The sequence below is a fragment of the Harpia harpyja genome, chromosome 19 (assembly GCF_026419915.1).
Source record: "Harpia harpyja isolate bHarHar1 chromosome 19, bHarHar1 primary haplotype, whole genome shotgun sequence".
NCBI classification, from domain to species: domain Eukaryota; kingdom Metazoa; phylum Chordata; class Aves; order Accipitriformes; family Accipitridae; genus Harpia; species Harpia harpyja.
The window spans coordinates 19,386,989-19,404,718 of NC_068958.1; the positions used below are offsets into that span (position 1 = coordinate 19,386,989).

Consider the following 17,730-nt stretch of genomic DNA (forward strand, 5'->3'; position numbering starts at 1 on the left):
AGTTTTAGTTTTCTTGCTATTGTCCTTTTTCTCCAAAGCAAGAGGAGTTCACTTAATTCATGGGCTTGTATCAGCTCAGGCTTAGATGCCAGCATGCATCTGCATGTCTAGGCAGAGCTTCTCCAGATTGAAAGCTACGAGCTTAGAGAAGCTGTGTACTAAGGGGATATTCTAATTCTGTATTTATATTAGACACCGCTCCAAATTATTAGCTGTCAGGTGTGCATTCCTGTTAGTGAGCAGGGGGGGCTTGGCTTAGCACATTGACACTTCCCATCGGAACGGAGTATGCTCTTTTAATGGGCTCCCTGGCCTCTACTAAGTATGTATTTGTTGTTGCTAATCAGATTAACAAATCTCAGCATCTTGTTGCTGCTTTCTTGCATAAATCAGGAAGAGCGAGGCAAGATTTCTCTGGTGCCCTAAACAAGAAGGGCACGGCAGCAAAGTGAGCGTGAGAGGAGGGGTATCCCTGAAGAAGTTTTTATGTCGCAGAGGCACAGTTTAGCATCCCCAGCCTCACGGCAGCAAGCGGTGGGTGTCCGTGCTGAGCTCACCCGGAGCCCCTTCCATCTCCCACTTGCTGCAGGTCCCGCTCCTGAGGGACCGCCAAGTTTCCACCACTCCGGTATCATGCGTCGATCATAAAAACGGCGATGCACAGACAGCCCGCATGCATTCATCACTACTTTTTCATTATCTTTAATTAAATTCTGATATTACACCACAGTATTTCAGCCACTTTCATTACTTTCTTTATAGGCGGCAGCAGGAAAAAGCAATTATTGTACATCACTGCCTTGCCAAAATAAATTTTCAAGTCGATGCTTGGTTTTGCCTTTTTAGGCTGCAAAGTATGCAAGGAACCTCCTTCCCCGGCAAATATCCCGAGGACCCAGATCCTGATCCTGCTGAAAGCGGTGGCAAAGCTCCAGCCCGCTTGATGGGTGCCAGTTAAACGACTGTAACTTGGCAGCGATGAGAGGTATGAGGCAAACGTGTGTGGGGGGTGGCAGGTGGCTGGGAAAGACACTTCTTTCTCCTCATAGATGTCCCTAAAAGTGTTAAAACATCAGTGTAGCTTGTTCAGAGTGAGGTGAGAGGTGCTCAAGCTCCCTGTTTGCTCATGAGCAGGGTCCCCCAGAGTGACGAAGCGCTGACACTGGCCGGCCCCAGATGCTAAGGCTGCTTTTGCCCTTCGCTTTCTCCATTTCTCCACCCTTTCCCCTCTCCAGAGATGAGCAACAGCTCCCGCCCGGGACCGTTCTTTCTCTGAGAGGGCCCCCGACCTCCCCAACATGGCGGAACCAGCAACCCTGCCTTCACAAGATGGCGGGAGCGGTATCCGGGAAGCAGCGCTTTCCTCCGACCTTCTCAATATGGCGCTCAGTCCCTGCCTCCCTTATCAACATGGCGCCGGCCGTGCGGACAGAGGCGGCCGCATGAACCCCTCATTTGCCCTTCCCAAGATGGCCGCCCGAGGGCGGGGGGGCGGTGCGGCGGGCCCTTCCCAAGATGGCGGCCGCGCTTCCCTACTCGCAGAGCGCTTCCGGTGGGGCCTGTTGTCAGCGCCGCGGCTATGGCGGAGCTGACAGACGCGGAGCTCCGGAGGGAGCTGATAGCGCTCGGTTACCGGCCGGGGCCCATCACCGCCACCACCCGCAAGGTCTACGTCAAGAAGCTGGGCTGCCTGCGGGCCGAGGTGGCGGCGGCCAAGCGCAGGGGCCGCGGCGCGCCGCCGAGCCCGGCCCGCACCCCCGCCAGGCCGCAGCAGGCCTCGCCCTCACGGCAGCGCTCCGGCTTCAACCTCAGCCCCGTCGGGGCCGCCCGCGACAGTGAGGAGGAGGAGGAGGAGGAAGAGGAGGAGGAGGAGGAAGGGGTGCAACCGCCCGCGTCCCGCTGGGGGACGTCTGGGGAGGGTGGCGGGCTGTCTTGGGGGGACTCCCGGGGGTCCCCCCCGGGCCGGAGCAGAGGACTCGGCTCCAGGGCTGAGGGAGGCCTGTCCCGGGACAGCTTTGGGGGGCTGAGCCCCTCGGCGCAGTGGGGGGCGTCTGTGGAGAGAAGTGGGGGGGCCGGGGCCGGGCTGGGGGCATCCCTGGGTGGGTTTGGGGGGCCGAGCCCCCCCTCTCAGTGGGATACGTCTATAGAGAGAAGTGGGGGGCTTGGGGCTGGGTCGAAGCCATGCCTGGATAGGTCTGGGGGGCTGAGCCCCATGTCTCAGTGGGACATGTCTGCGGAGAGAAGCAGGGGGCTTAGCACTGGGCTGGGGGCGTCCCTGGATGGGTTTCGGGGGCCAAGCTCCGCGTCCCAATGGAGCACGTTTACAGAGAGAAGTGAGGAGCTGAGCGCTGGGTCGGAGCCATCCCTGGATGGGTTTCGGGGCTCAGGCTCCTCGTTGCAGTGGGGCATGTCAACAGAGAGAAGTGGGGGGCTCAGCACTGGGTTGAGGCCGTCACTGGACAGGTTTTCGGGGTCAAACTCCACATCCCAGTGGAGCCCATCTGTAGAGAGAAGTGGGGGGCTCGGCATCAGGGCTGGGTCAGGGACATCCCTTGATGGGGCTGGGGGCCTGAGTTCCACGTCCCCATGGGGTACCTCCACAGGCAGGAGTGGGGGGCTCAGCTCCAAACCCCTTTCCAGCGATGAGACTGAGGGTCTAAAGTCCAGGAGCCATTGGGGCATGTCGGGAGGAGGAATTGGGGGGCAGAGCTCCCGAGCTCAGTGGGAGACAGCAGGGGAAAGGAAGGGGCTCTTCTCTAACAGCTTGTGGAGGCGGGAAGGCGAGGTGACACCCAGCACCCACTGGGGCACCTCGGCAGGACCTGGGGCTTTGAGTCACCAGTTTGGGAGAGGGAAAGAGGACTTGGCTTCCAGTGTTCGGAAGGAGGCAGACAGGGATCTGAACCCTGGTAGCCGGGGAGGGGGATTGATCCGGCGGTTCCCATGGAGGGCTACGAGTGATGCAGGGGTGGCCTCAGGGAGCTGGTGGGAAGCGTCAGGGGCAGGACAGGGAATAACCTCCCGCACTCACTTGTTGCGGTCAGCCCCCAAGCAGCAGATGGAAGGAAAGGGCAAAGGCCTTGAATACTATCTCTCCCAGTTCCTTTGCTTCGCCAGCTTTGTGCTGCTGCTGATTTTTCTGGGCATCCTCGCGGTGAAGATGATTGGGTCAGGCTGGCTTGACAGGAGAGAGGAGAACTGTACGTGCACTGGTTTAATCCTGTTTTTAGACTTTATTCTTCACCTTTCTTTTCTGCCTTCCCTTTATTATTTCCATCGCCATCGCATTTATCATTCTCATTGCCATAACTTGACATCTCTGCTTCTGTCCCCATTTCCATCTCCCCTTGCCCATGGGAACGTTGTTAGTCATGGAAAGTAAGTCAAGTGTGTGCTTTTTTTCAAATGAGTTCGGCCTTCGGTTCTTCAAAACCATGGGTTTTATGGAGAGTGACATTCCTGCTAGGCCAAGGATGTATTTTATGAGTGCCCATTGTGTAACATAATGTCTGTGTAATTGCCCGTTGTGTATTTTTAATGTTAGCTTCTGGAGAGCACAGCCCTCTGTGGCCTTTATCTTGGCCACGTGAGAAGTACAGTTGTTGAACTGGTACTTCAGCACTTCAAGTGTGGCAAAGCTTCATTGAGAAGTGAAAAGGGGCTTCCCCGTCACCCGGTTTTTAAAGCAGAGTTCCCCAGCTAGAGTAGATGGAAATATTGTCACTTCATGGCTTTGAACTGAAGGAAGAAGGGGTTTGGGATGTGGTTGGGAAGGTGCAAGTCCTGAAACTTGGCACACTGTGCCTGTAGGTGTTTGTGCACTTTGCATGGGCTGGGAAAGCTGTTTCCTGCTTTCTCAAAGTCAGAATAAAACTGTCCAATGTCAGTAAATTTCTGATGCACCCTTTACAACTTGGTTAGATATTTCAAAACCAATAGTATTTTGAAGCAGGAAATCTTGCATCACAGCTGGAAAGTCTTTAAATTCTCAGGTAATTAAGATTGCTAGAAAGTACTGCATGGTGGACTGGTGGCCAGTGTATATCCAATTGTTGGGGCAGGAGGGGTCTGTTAAACCAGAGGCCATAATCTGCAGAGCTAACAGCTCCAACTAAAATAAATCCTCTTCTTTTGCCTTGAGGAGGCTTGATTTAAATCCCTGTTATCACCGTGATATTTCAGGTGACCATGGCGTGCAGCGAAAGGCATTACTAGATTGTAAAAGATCAGTGCAAAGCAGTAGGTAGTAGAGGAGCATGAAACATCTACTTAAAATGAGCTATTAAAACATTCAGACCCCAGTTTTTACTTTCCAGCTGAACAGGGTTCATCATTTGCATCTGTTTTATTTGTTTTGCTTTCAGTGCTGCCTACCAAAGCAGTGCTTTGAATGCGCTATTTGCATAGCAAGGTACTGTGTAGAGTAAGATTAAGAATAGCAGAATCGGGCTTTAAAGTAGAACCTTTTTTTAAAATAGGTAATTACTTTCTTGATCAAAGCTCATGTTTTGCAGCCAGCTAACTTGCCCTCCTCTTCTCTCTCATAGTTAATCTCTTGCCTGTGGATTGTGACAAAAGAACGGATGATGTAAGCATATATTTATTTATCTTCAAGTACTGTGGATAGGGGATTCTCACAGAAGAGTAATTATACTAGGTAAATTCCACTAATATCAGTATCACTGTAAAATTATCAGTTCTATTGTTTTACAGAAAAAATGTGATTTGATGAGTTGGAATTAATGGGCCAGATTAAATTAGGACTGTATATGAGACTCCAAAGATAAAAATTTAGATTCCCAATTATGTGAATCAATTTCTTCAATAGTTGTAACAGCAGTGATACTGGTTTGCAGTAAAGCTGTGTTCAGCTTTAACCATACAAGATTTAATCCAACTAATTCCCTGAACTCCATCATAAAGTGTTTGTACAGCCCTATTTCTTTTATCATAATATACTATTAGGAGAGAGAAAATTTTGTATTGGACTCAGAGTTATGCTTAATCTCCTGTGACGTTCTGGAGGCAAAGAATCCATCTATGGTTTGTCAGAGGGGAGGTCTGGTGGTGCAATCTAGGCTATGGGCTGGGGGAGTTGGTGGCAATTTCAGAGGATGCGCTAGCTCGCTTTTGACTCGGAAACTGTAGGTCTTTGCTGCAGGTGTGTTTAATTTGAACTAGTGGTGCATGACTGAGCCAAACCCCACTACTAGTATTTTGTTTTGGTATTTTTAGCTAGTCTGACCACTGTCCTGTTGCTGCCACTCTATTCGTGTTTGTTACCTGTTTCTGACTTTCAGTTCTGTCGAGCTAAACAGAAGGACATAATAATGAACGTGCTGCACGAGTTGTATAACTACTTGTCCATACAAGCTGGTAAGTTCCAGTTGTCATTATAAAACACTTACGAGCATTCAGCAAACTGCCTCTCCCAGCTGTCTGGACATTTTTAACCTCAGTTTGAACAGAGGGGTTTATGGAACAGTCAGTTCCACTTGAAGAGCTCTGAGAAAGTCAGGTAATAGAAAAATAGGAAAAGATGTGTTTATTTTTATTCTGAATAGTGCTTAGCTAATGCACTCATATCACTGTGCTCCTGTGGAGTGGTCCTTATTTGCACTTGATATATTGGGAATTTGAGGTAGAAATATTCAGTTTTATCGTTCTTTTCTACCAGCATCTTGAAATTGTCTTCAAGACACTCAGAGCCAGTAAGCATAAGCTGATGTGTTCGTACAAATAAAGGGACTTAAGAAATTGCCAGCTCTCTGCTGAAATGTGGCAGCTGATTATGTGAGTGCCTCTCTTTCTCAGTACAGAGTAAGACAGGCTCTCTTAGCTGAGGAGCTAACCAAGCACAGTAGTTCAGCCAGTCTCTACTATATATGAGCAAATCTGGTCCCTAACTAGTATTTTGTGTTGGAGAAGGCTGCTAGAAATTCAGTGTATGAGTAGAAACTTGTTCAGCAAGAGGTATAACAGTGTTAATTGGTAAAAATGCTTAAGTTCCATTTTCTGAATTTCAGATCTCAACAAGGCTGAAGCCTTTAGATACTTAAGCTTCACAGAATTTCTAAATCTTTTCAAATCAGACTTCGGCACTTGCAGAATTTCCACCAGTTTTGCGTAGTCTCTTAGCGCACTTGTTTAGTCAACTTTGTGAAGCAAGATTTAGAAGATCTAGTTCCTCGCCAGCATTTCTCTGCCTGGGTGGAAGGTAGAGATGCGATTTAGGCTCCTTAGAAGCATTTTGAATGCTGATCATTAACTCTAGCACTGCAGTGTTTGATACCTGATGGAAGGAGCCCCTCTGCAGGCTGTGAGGTCAGAGAGGTGGTTATGTACTCTGCAAGGGGGAGAAACAGCATTTTTTTACCCTCATTCTGTGTTGAGTAGCTCCCATACTGAAGCATGAGGTTTGATTGCCCTTATCCAACCTATATGCAGTGGCTGAGCATTTTATTAATAGTCATAATCTTATCTGCCTACACTATCAATCTTACCTTGAAATCATTTTGCCCAGAGCTATAGCCGATTTTAAAGGATAGCATTTCCAGACAGTTCAGTGTATTTCTGAACTGTTCAAGGGCTTTTTTCAAAACATTATTTCTGTTTTACTTTTAACAGGTAATTTTGAATGCGGAAACCCCGAGAATCTAAAAAGCAAATGCATTTGGGTTAGTGAAGCGAGGGATCACGTGGTGGTGAGTAGGCTGTGAACAGCTATTGTTATAACATAGTGCTTAGCCTCTTATAAGGCAATAAATAATAGATACTAAAGCAATTCACCATCTGTTTTACTTCCTCATCCTGTTTTGATTCTTTCCCGTATCTCTAACTTCCCCTTTGGCCAGTCCTGTTCTCAGCAGTTCTTTTGAAAATAATCTTCTCCTACATCTCTGATTCAGCCCCTGTAAATCTAACTTAATGGTTTGTTGTTTCACCATAGTCATCAGTCTTCTGAAACCAGAAATTTCCCTGGATTGAGGGCTGGGCAGAAGAAGGATTTTGCTATACCCCAAAGTGTCAGAAGACAGACTGTTTTGATCTAGCATTCCATTTCTTTCATGGTAAACTGCCAGTAAGATTATGTTGTATTTAGTGGTTAGTCTTAACAGTCTGGGACAGTGTTATTTCACAGAGTGCTTCATGCATCATCTACCATAGTCAGAAGACTTTAGTCCAGACAGACCTTCGGATTTAGTTCTCCTTCCTCCAGTTTGCAGAATCATGATAAGAATTAACCTTGGGACAGACAGCATCGAATGAGTTCTCCCACTACTGTAATGAAATAATGTTATTCAGTATTGTAAATGAATGGAGAACTAACCTTCTTATGGATTCTTCTGAACAGAATATAACTGGTAGTTCCCCACAGAAGTTTGAAGCTGCCCTGCACTGGATACTAAACAGTAACAAGGATTTAGGAATATGGTAAGTGGAAGCCCACTGTGTCAAAGTTACCGTTTCTCGGTGTTGGCTGATATGTAATTTGACATCCTCTGTGGTGTGCCCTAAAAGCTCCCATACCTCTTTAGATTTCAGAAGATAATCTGGGATTGGCTTTGTCAGTGCTTGCTGGGCAAGCTTCCAAATGAAAAGTACAGCCCTGCAGCAAAAATTGGCAACTGAGCTCATTCCTTGGGAGTCTGTTTCCCAGCCTTTGCGCTAGGGGACATTGTGTTCACAAATGTGCCATCTTGCAGATGAGGTGTAAATCTGAGGTCAGGGCTGCTTATGGCTATCGAGGGTTGTGTCGTGGTTCGTGCAAGGTTTAGAATCGGTATTCCTGGTGTCCTGCCCATGGTCTTGCGACTACAGTACTCTTCTTAAACTTGCCCATGTACTTGCTTTTCCCAAGATACCTTTTCTTCAGTACTGTTACTGTAGACAGAGCTTCAGTATTGTGTGGAGCTGCATCCCTTGACCAAAAGGTTTATTGGACAGCAAAGCACCCTGTTCAGTAGGTAACATCACCCATGCTTTGGGATCCTTTGGAGCAAGTCCAGATGAGGAGAAGAGAAAAGTGGATTGTTGAATGGTATCTTTTCTTTAGTGTCAGTTGTCTTTCTGGCAGAACACACAGTACATGTTAAAATGAATGGTCTGACTGACTATGTTAGGTGTTGGTCAGTCATCGGTGGGGCTTTTTTCTCTTGGCTTTCTTGCCTAGCAGTCTCTTCAGTGTATGAGAAATAACAGAAATACTAGTTTTTTCAGGTAAAAAATACAACATTCAGGCCATAACCTAATGGAAGACTGTTATCCAGAGTCTGCAGACATCATTATCTTCCTCCGGGAAGTGTGGGCTGCCTCCAGTCTGTGTTAACTCTGAAGTCTAACATTTGTTTGCATTTTAACGTTGCTAAATGTATCTCTGATTAAATGAATTGTAACAGTAGTAATGCTGGAGTTCGTGGGCATAGCTTGTATGAATTCCCACTGCTCAATTTTTCTCTAAAAAATTTCTGCAGCTGCTGCTGTGATCTAAGGATCAGACAGTGACTACTGCTTTGATTACTGATGTGTGGCAAATTCCCAGGACAGGACATAGTTTCCTTAGTGGCACGTTTGAATTTGTAGGTGCACTGGGATCCAGAGTTTTCAAATTCATATTTTTATACAGGAGTACTGCTCATGTCATGAGCCGTGTGATACAATACACTCCCATTTTTTTATTTTCATAATTAGCAACTCTGCCGGCTGTTGGCCGAAAGGATCAACTTTCATGAAGTCTGCGTAGCGTGCAGAATGAGTGTTCAGCATGCTTAAAAACCTGCGGGTGGCATTTTTAGCAAATGCTACATGAGATTATTTTTCTAGGTGCTAGTCTGAGAGGAATAGCTGAAAATGAGCTCTGTACTGGATGATTCTGCTGCATATTTTAAATACTTTCATGGAATTACAATTTGGATTGTAAATAAGACAAGGGGGTGGGAGACAACAGTGTGTCTCCAGCTACTGTAGAATCCAGTAACCAAATACAAGCTGTCAGCAGTTTGCGAGCTGTGCACTAGTAAATTCAGAAAACATCTTTGTCTAACAGGTTATTCATTGCAAACATAGAATGAATTAGTAGCTTAAAAAAATAAAATCCCCTTTACTCCAATTGCTCTGAATCTGATGGCTCTCACTTGGATTACTTGATGCCTGTTGGCTAAGAGTATCTAATAAGGAAACCACATCAGGGTAGATCTGTATATAAAGAAGTGAGTTAAAAGCATATCGGATAGCACAGCAGGTGTGTAGAAGTGATTTTGCAGGAGGATGTGTTATCGATTTTGCCATGAATGCTTTCCGAGGGTGTGTCTGTTCTCACTGCAGATACAGTTGATGCGTTGTCACTTTTCTAGCTAAACTGTTTATGCTCATCTGTACTGAGGAAAACAGCACAACCTCCACAGACATTCACAGTCTCCCTCAACTGCTCTCTCTGCAATTGCTGATGAGTGACTCAGTAAACATTTCCATTTCTCTGTGCTGGGAGGTGGGAATCCAATTTAAAGTTTAATCTTCTGCACGCCGAGAGGTGCTGTCAAAGAGTCTGCAGAGGGAGACTTCAGTTTACCAGTGGGAGTTCCAGCCCTGCTGCCTTTTCTAAAGCCATATCTATTCCTTGCTAAGCAGCCAGTCCCAAAATGTTCTGGAAAGAGGAGCTGCAAGGATGTTGGTGTATTTTCTATGTGGTGTACAGAACGAGTTACTGCATCCGCAGTCTGTTTGTTCTCCCTGTCTTGATTAAAGACTGCAGTTGGAGTGTCTGCTCTCTTCAGTGAAGATTTTCTGCCTCTTCCCATCAGGTTGAAAGGCAGAGACCTTTCGGAACCAGTTACCAAAGTGGAGGAAGTGTTCTGTCTCGAATCAGCCCATCCTCAGATGGGGCTCGGCTGCCGTTTCCGTCGGGCAGTGGTCACTGCCATTATGAACCTTTTCCTGTTTTTCTGGTGTAAGTCGTTGGTGTTAGTAATCAGCCTCTCTCCCCTTGCTAGCTGTAGAGATGAACTTGTGCGGGCGCACATGTTCTCCCAGACATATGAAATTACTAACAGAGGTGAAATAAATCTGCTGATGAGTTAATTTCTAATTAACCTTTGTTCTGGCAGCAGAGGGAGACCTGTAGACCTGCTCTTGTGCTGTAAGTGCTTAACACGTACTTTAAATCAGCAAGCTGATTAGCTCTCTGGGTATTCCTCAAGTACCCATTACTATGGTCTGCAAAATAAGTGTGTTAACCTACCTAAAAGATTCGGTTTTTCTTTCTGTTCTTACACTAAGCTGCAAAGTCTTCTAGCCTCTTTAATAATGACTTGTAGCATTTCAGTGTTAGAGGTTTTATTGGAATAGTCTGTCATGCCCCAGCTGAGACAGAGGTCTTACTGAGCGAGGTGATAACGAGAGATGAGTGTTGAGTAGAAGAGTTTATAATCTAGCCAGACAAGGTGGGGGTGAAAGGGGATAGTTATGTTTATTGTAGAGACTGAGATACTAAAGTTAGCTCATGTCGTAATGGGGGCATTTGTCAATGCTAAACCTTCAATATAGATCTCCTGCATTTTGGGCTGGTGCTGGAGCCCCAGGCTTTATTTCCTTATCAAGCAGCTATCTTTGGAGCAGTGAAGCTTGACAGTCTTCCTAAGTGATTATTGTGGGGGAGGCCTCTAGCAAAGAGATAGCTCTGGGACTTAGAGAATTGAAGCCCTGTGGTTGTGCTGAGGTTTCTGGTGCTGGGGGAAAAAAACCTCTGTGACAAGGCCTTCCGACCACCTCTTCCCACATCCACGTGTGCTCTTCTGCTGCAGATGTTGTCAGTACCAAGGTTTCTGTGGGGCGCAGCTGCACTAGTGAACAAAATGAATTGCTTGGATTCAGTTCCAAGCAGGCCTGGGTAGCAGGGAGTGAAAGCTGCCTCTGGGGAGAGGCAGCGTCAGAAATAAAACTGCTAGCATCCAGCAAGTACATGTCTGTCAGTTATTGAATTCCATTTGTTTTTATTCTTCTAGGTCTGGTAACTCTTTGGGGGATCCTAATCTTCCTTAGGTATCGCTGGCGGAAGATGGAGGAAGAAGAACAAGCCATGTATGAAATGGTGAAGAAGATCATAGGTAGAATCCAGTAGCTCTGTAAATGCAAGTAGCCCTGTTCTCCTCTCTACAGTGTTGAGGTCTCTCACTGGTTTGTCTTCCTGCCCTTCAGCTGTTGTCCAGGACCACTATAAGGAATGGGAACGGAATTTGGAGCGTTACCCCTATGTTGGCATTTTCCACGTTCGGGACAGCCTCATCCCTCCTCAAAGCAGGTGAGCTGAATTTTATTCATTAAGGAGAGCTGTCAGCATGATGTTATTCAGCACAGCTAAAAAATGCAGTTACGGGGCAACAGACCATGAGCAGACAATTGATGGGAAGCTGGACTGCAAGAAGAGTGTGTCTGGCCTTTCAGTTTATAAAGGATTTTGACATAACTCAGGCTGTGTCTTAACCTGCTGCAGATTAATGTGACAGTCCCGGGGCTGATATTTTGTGCAGTCACACAGGTGTATTGTCATTGTTCTATCAAACAGTAATTGGATTTTGTTTTGCTTGGGCATGGAGCATCTGATTTTCTCTCCTTCATCTAATGTGTGTAGGATGCTATCCTCTTTCTCAGCCATCGTACCTTATCCTCCCGACAGGTGCTGTGCTTTTCAGAACAAACCTTCCCATGAGTTGAATAGGGTATTGGGAGGCTCTTCTGAAGTGGTTGTGTATGTTGCTGCCTGGAAAGTTACCAGTTCGAGTTGGGCAGCTTGAAAGGGAGATAAAGTGAGATGGCTGGTTTTGGTGCTTTTTCAAAAAGGAATTGTGCTCGAGATAGTTGCTTCCTGGGTGGTGGGGCCAGAGGGCTGCAGCCTGGTTCTCGGTGGTTTATGTGCCACTTGCTCCATCTCTGCAGGAGTGTTTCTTGTGTTTTGGTTAAATGTTGCTATGGCACAGAACGCTACGTGTGCTGCAAAGTCTTAAACATCCACACTCTTTATGAGTCCCAAAACTCCTTTCCTACTGGTGGTAATTTCAGCTGTTTCAAACCCATCTCTGTGTGTGTGGTGCCCAGAATTACTAGACACTGATTCAAAACTGGAGTGAACTTCAGTTTGCCCTTCCTGGTCTGAGACCTCTCTGCATGCAGGAAGGGTGAGGGCAATTTGCTAATCGAGTCCCTTTGCAATACAAATTGAGCTTGAAATTCAGGGCAGTCATCTATTACTGGTACTGACAGAGGGTCTCTTCTTCCCTCCCCTCAGCCCCTGCCCCCGCCCAGGCAGGACCTCTGTTTTCATGTCCTGGCCTAAAATCGCTTCTCAACCAGAATTCTGGTTTAATCTCCTTTACTGTCTGCACAGGGAACAGGAGGCAGCTAGCAGTAGCTTGATCAGCAGCCACAATTGCTGTAAGCAGGAAGGCACAGTGAGGATACGATTCTAATTTATTTTCTGTTTCTTGCTGTTTCTTGCAGAAAAAAAATGAAGCGGGTCTGGGAGAGAGCTGTGGACTTTCTGGCTTCAAATGAGTCACGGATTCAGACAGAGTCGCACAGAGTAGCAGGAGAAGATATGCTTGTGTGGAGATGGACTCAACCTTCTTACGTCTCAGATTCAGAGCACTGAGGAGGAGCGAAGTTGAGCAACTGTTGATATGGACCTCTGCAAGGGGACGGTCCCTTCTCTGGTGGTGGGAAAGAGCAGGTCATGGTCCTAATCTCCTAGGCTTGGGGATTGCGCGTATCTGTTTGCTCTTCTTTCTGAAAATCTTCACGCACAAAACTTCAGGGCAATAATGTTGGCTTGGAAAGAAGATGGGCTTGAGCTGGTGGGAAGCTAGAATTGCACCAAAGTTAGCCTTCCAGCAGATATCTGGCTTCCGTAGAGAAGCAAACCTAGAACAACTTTTTAAAAAGGAAAAAAAAAAAAAAGCATACCTAATATCGAGGGATTTAGGATCTCTCTGACAAAGCTTAGGTATTTAAAATTTGACCTCAATTCTGCAAAGGCCAACTGGTGGCAACGTCCATCAGGGAATGTGTTTGAAGAAGATTAACATTTCCCATGGAAACATTAGGGTGGCAGTTAAGATGCATTTTGTTAGAATTTGTTTTTATCTGTACAAAAACATTGATGAAAGCACTTGCTGCTTCCTAGCGAGGAAAATGTTTGTGTCGGCTTCACCCTTTAAAAATGGGGGAGAGGAGGAGAAGGCAGGTGAAGGTAGTCCTAGAGGGAGGGCAGTCTGACGTGCCTTGGTCGTTTGGGCTGGGTTGAGTAGGATGGAGGAGTGGTTGTGACCCTGTTATAACTTCTAAGTCTGCAGTCTCTGTGCTTTATGATTTCTGGGGGGTGGGGGGGAATTTGGGTGGAAAATAAAGTATCTAGGAAGCTTCAGAAAGCGCTTTCTTGTGGCTACAGCCAAAGGGACTGCTTCATGGGCTATTAAAGAGCAGCTTTGGAAAGGCTATTAGGGCTGAATGTACATGTTTAACCTGGGCAGCTGCAATGTGTGTGCTGTATGTCAGAGCAGAGATGTACCACGCGTGGAGTGTCAGTACAGGGATTGCCAAGTCAATGTTCCTGCAGCCTCACAATAGGTATAAGGAGCAGCGATGAATCCTCTGTTTGTGCTACAGGCATTGTATTTTGTATCTATAATAATTTGGTTACTTAAGTTTCTTTTTATGTCCAGCAAATGAGTGTTTGTTTCAAAGAAAATAGCACCAGTGTGTGGCAGTTTAGGCTAGGCAGAGATACTGCTGATCTGCTCTTCCCAATATTGTAAAACAGCCGTCCGGCTCACCCCTCAGACAGCAGGGACCAAATTCATTTCTGGCATAAGCTAGTAAAACCTGCAGAAAGAAGCCAGCATTGATCTGAACCCGGGTAACCAGTGGATGTTGTTCTCCTTAGCATCATGGGTACAGTGTGAATGCTTTCATTCACCTCTGACGCTGGATGCACGGAGAACTTCCTCTTCAGGCTCTGGGTTAGCTTACGATCGCTGCCGAAGCCGTGCTCCCTGCTTTGCAGGCTGGTGATGCCACATATAAGGTTGGTTCCTTCTGCTAGTCCCTGCTCACCTCCTGGTATGAAGTCTGCACTTCTCTGCCCCACTGCTGGCTTTGGTGGGGTTTTCCACCTATGTACCCCGCAGGCTGCTGCGGAAGGACTGCAGAGACTCTTTGCATACCTCCTGCTGGTGGTCATCAACTAAAACGAGTGGAGAGAGCAGATTTCTCCAGGAACAAAACATGGGGAGGTCTTTCCCATTAAATGGGAAATACCCTGCGTGGAGTTGACTCTTACCCTGTATTTTCTTTTTGGTTGCAAGGGTAGGGCATTTGAACGGAAGAGGAGACTCAACGGCTGTCTTCAAGACAATGACCAGCTTCTTCCACTGTTAATAAAATAGGGGATAAAGTGAAGGCAGCCTTGATTCTTCTAAAATGTTGTAACGAGATCGTCACTGCTGCAGTAGGAATTTTTGCAAACACCGGTGCCTACATTCTTAAGCATTTTTAAAATATTTGTGGGGTTTGGGTTAGCTTTTTTTAACCATCCAAATCCAGAAGTGAAGAGTCAGGCATTGAAGCAATCTTTTTTGTATTGAACTTGTTTTTGTAGAATAAGTTTCACTGGCTTGGTGCTGTTTATATGTTCAGTTTAGCTCTGTAAATCAATATATAAAATAAATTTATTACAAATAATTTGTTACCTTTATTTTTATTGAGGAGTCACAGATTGTTCCAAGCGCTTTCGCTCAGGCAGATCAAATAGATCCTGCTCCGGAGAGCTCACAGTTTCTAAGAATAAGACCGAAGATGGCATGGGAATTGCATGACAGCCTAATGAGACAACGTGGATCCTTGTGACGCTCGGTGATGTTGGCGCAATAGCCAGCAGTCTGAAGTGTTTGGTTGCAAATTAAATCTGTTTTGGGAATAGTTGGCATTAAGCAGAGGTGTGTATGAAAAGCAGTTAGCTTGTTTAGCTGCATTTTGTAGAGATTGATGGGTTGGAGGGTTGTGAAACTGTAAATATTAGTTTAGCAGGTGGATCAGTATTCCTGTGGCCCATAATAAAGCAGTTATTTAAAGCAGGGAATGGGATGGTGCAATAAGTCTGTGGTAAGTGAATGAGGGTGCCTCAAGCTTCATGTGTTTTGCACTCGTTCTCTGAAAGGCAGATTCCTCGCACGTTGGGTGTCTGAAGTCAACAGCTGCTGCAGAAAATCTTGACTCTGGTCCAAGCTGCTGATCCTTTGTGTTGTGGCATCCTCAGGCTGTGGTTAGCTCGCCTGTTTTTTGGGACGCAATGTGAAGTGCCAGGTGATGGTATAGGAAGACTGGGAAGTAATGAGGGAAGTGTTGGATACGGTGCTGGAGTGGGATGGATGTCCCTTCCTGCCCTTGCTCCCAGGCTGTTGCTTGTCCTGGACACATCGCCTCCCCCCTTGCGTCCCAAGGGTTAATACGCTTTAAGCAAGGCTATTACAAAGCTCTGTAAAACAGGGGGATATGGGTCATGGAAAAAGGTAAGAAGCCAAGTCTTAGCCTATTTACCAGATCCCCAAGGCTTCCAAGGTTGCCTGGTGAGTAGAAGACACATAAGCACGTCTTGATGACAAGTCTGACTTGACTTTACGGTTCGTTTCCTTGAGCGTTTTCAATTCCTCTCTCACCTGAGTGTCAGTGACTCAGAATATGTGCTACTGCGAGTCTCAACTTCTTCAAAGTCTACTCCTGAAACGGCACGAGTAGTACGTGAATCATCGTTGTGTAACTTCAGTGGACATGGTTGACTCACTCGGGTTTGGTTAGAGAAATGTTTAATTAATTTCATAACGTAGGTCTGGGTGACAAAGGGGGAGATTTCCACCAGCACAGAAGGAGGTTGGCTCCGTGGCTGCCGTGGAAGTTGGTGGGAGCTGGCTACTTCCTCTTTGGCATTGAGTTGGTGCTAAGGTATGGGAACAAAAGGGAATGCAAGGCTAAATCTCTCCTCTGAACCTGCACTCCTGTTCAGATGCTTTTACCCAGTGTAGGTTGCTAAGTTACAGCTGATATATATTCAAGGTAAGGAAATAGTCTTCAGTTTGGTGTAATTACATGTGCCAGAGGATGTTTGCTTTCAACCAAGCTGCCATGATGTTTTCTGTGATAGTCTTCCCCCTGTGTCCCTTCTTTCATGTGCTATCTTGAGAGCAGAGAAGACTAGTTTCATGCCACCCTGACTGCCAAGCTCCTGCTTGCTCTGTACAAACTGTATTGATAATTTCTGTGGTACTAGCAGTTTTCCCAGAACCCCAGGTCCATTCAAAGAAGACGGAATAGCTGGGTTCTTCATCCCCCTGCCCTGCTCCCCTTACAACTTGCATTCGCTCAACCGGAGTTGCTAACATCCCCCTCCCACTTTCTTGCAAAGTATTAAGTTTCTATAAATAAATTCTCGCAACAGTGGTCTGATAAAGCCATCGCATCCCCTTACTGTCAGAAAGGAAAATATGTACCAACAAGGAATCTAAAATAAAATTTGCCCTTTATCTTTTCATTTCCTGCTTCCATTTAAAGCCTTTCACATTAAATGTTTTGTCTCCTGCTGACATGACAGCTGATGCTGTGCCTTATTTATGGGGCGCAGAGTCAGGGCTCTGTGCCAGTTCTCCTGGAAAGATCAACGTGAACCGGAGAAGAAAAAGCACGGCCAGCGAGTCCTGCCCGAAGGCGTCTCCCTCCGGCACAGCCCCTGTCCGAAGCAATCACTCCCCAATGCCTGCCCTGGGATTTCCACCGTGACTTCATTCAACCTTTAAAGAACAGCCTCCGGGTAGGTGATGCAAAAGGTTTTTGTGCACGTTAATAAATGGACCCTCGCTACAGCAGAGAGCGAGGTGTGAGTCCTGTCTGCACCTCCCTACCCCACAGAGGGCTGCCAGCAGCTGCAGAGCAGACACCCACAAAGGGACCAGACCCCTGTGCTAACCTCAGAGTAGCACGTTATTTTTGTAGGAACGCTTCTGTAAGGCTGGTGAGATCTGATGCAAAGCCCACGGGTGGCTTTGAATTGGCTCTCCAAAATGAGGAGAACCCCAGTGGGTTGTGGAAACCTTGCTCGGCTTTGAGCTTGTCTCACCCAGGAGCAGAGCGTGGGCTCTGCGCCGTGGGAGCCCCCCATGCTCCCCCTTCCCCGGCAGAGCAGCGGCTGCCCGGGGACGTGTTCTCGGGTGGCAGGAGGACACCGGAGCCTCCACTGATCTCCACTCTGGCAGAGGAGACCGCCTGCCCTGTGTCACTTCGCAGCGACCTGCTGTAGGGCCAGATTCCGTGTTTACATCCCGGCTCCAAAACAGCTCTCGGGATCCAAACAGCAACAGCGGAGGAAAACACCCTAGGGTGGGGAGGAGCTGCTGGCGGGGGGGCTGGGAGCAGGGCTGGGCTTGCAGGGTGCAGCTGAGCCACTCCCATGTAAAACAGCTCAGAAATGGGTCCTGGGGGGATCCCCATACTCCCTCCGGGAAAGCAGCTCCTGCTTTGCCCCCAGCTGGGCTCCCAAAGGTGCCACCAGCAGCAAGGACACCTCGACAAGGGGTTACTTGTGTTTGCCAGCTGGCGGGTGAGGCTCCAGCACCCATCAGCAGCATGAAGGGCATTTCCAGCCCCGGGGCTGGCTTGGGGCAAGAGAGTGACCCAGCCTGGCCTGGGGGGTGG

The 17,730-nt window shown here is 47.1% G+C and overlaps 1 protein-coding gene across 2 annotated transcripts; it reads left to right on the top strand.

Moving 5' to 3' along the window:
- Nucleotides 1-1,510: 1,510 nt before the first annotated feature.
- Nucleotides 1,511-14,730, top strand: LEMD2 (LEM domain nuclear envelope protein 2). Of its 2 annotated transcripts, none has more exons than XM_052815358.1 (9): nucleotides 1,511-3,200; nucleotides 4,548-4,588; nucleotides 5,301-5,376; nucleotides 6,628-6,704; nucleotides 7,355-7,434; nucleotides 9,801-9,946; nucleotides 11,001-11,102; nucleotides 11,194-11,296; nucleotides 12,493-14,730. In XM_052815358.1, the coding sequence occupies exons 1-9, from the start codon at nucleotides 1,580-1,582 to the stop codon at nucleotides 12,641-12,643; spliced, it is 2,397 nt and encodes a 798-aa protein (XP_052671318.1). In that variant the 5' UTR covers nucleotides 1,511-1,579; the 3' UTR covers nucleotides 12,644-14,730. The 2 variants fall into 2 exon arrangements, with proteins under 2 accessions (XP_052671318.1, XP_052671319.1); XM_052815359.1 differs by lacking the exon at nucleotides 1,511-3,200 and adding an exon at nucleotides 3,388-3,992.
- Nucleotides 14,731-17,730: the final 3,000 nt, after the last annotated feature.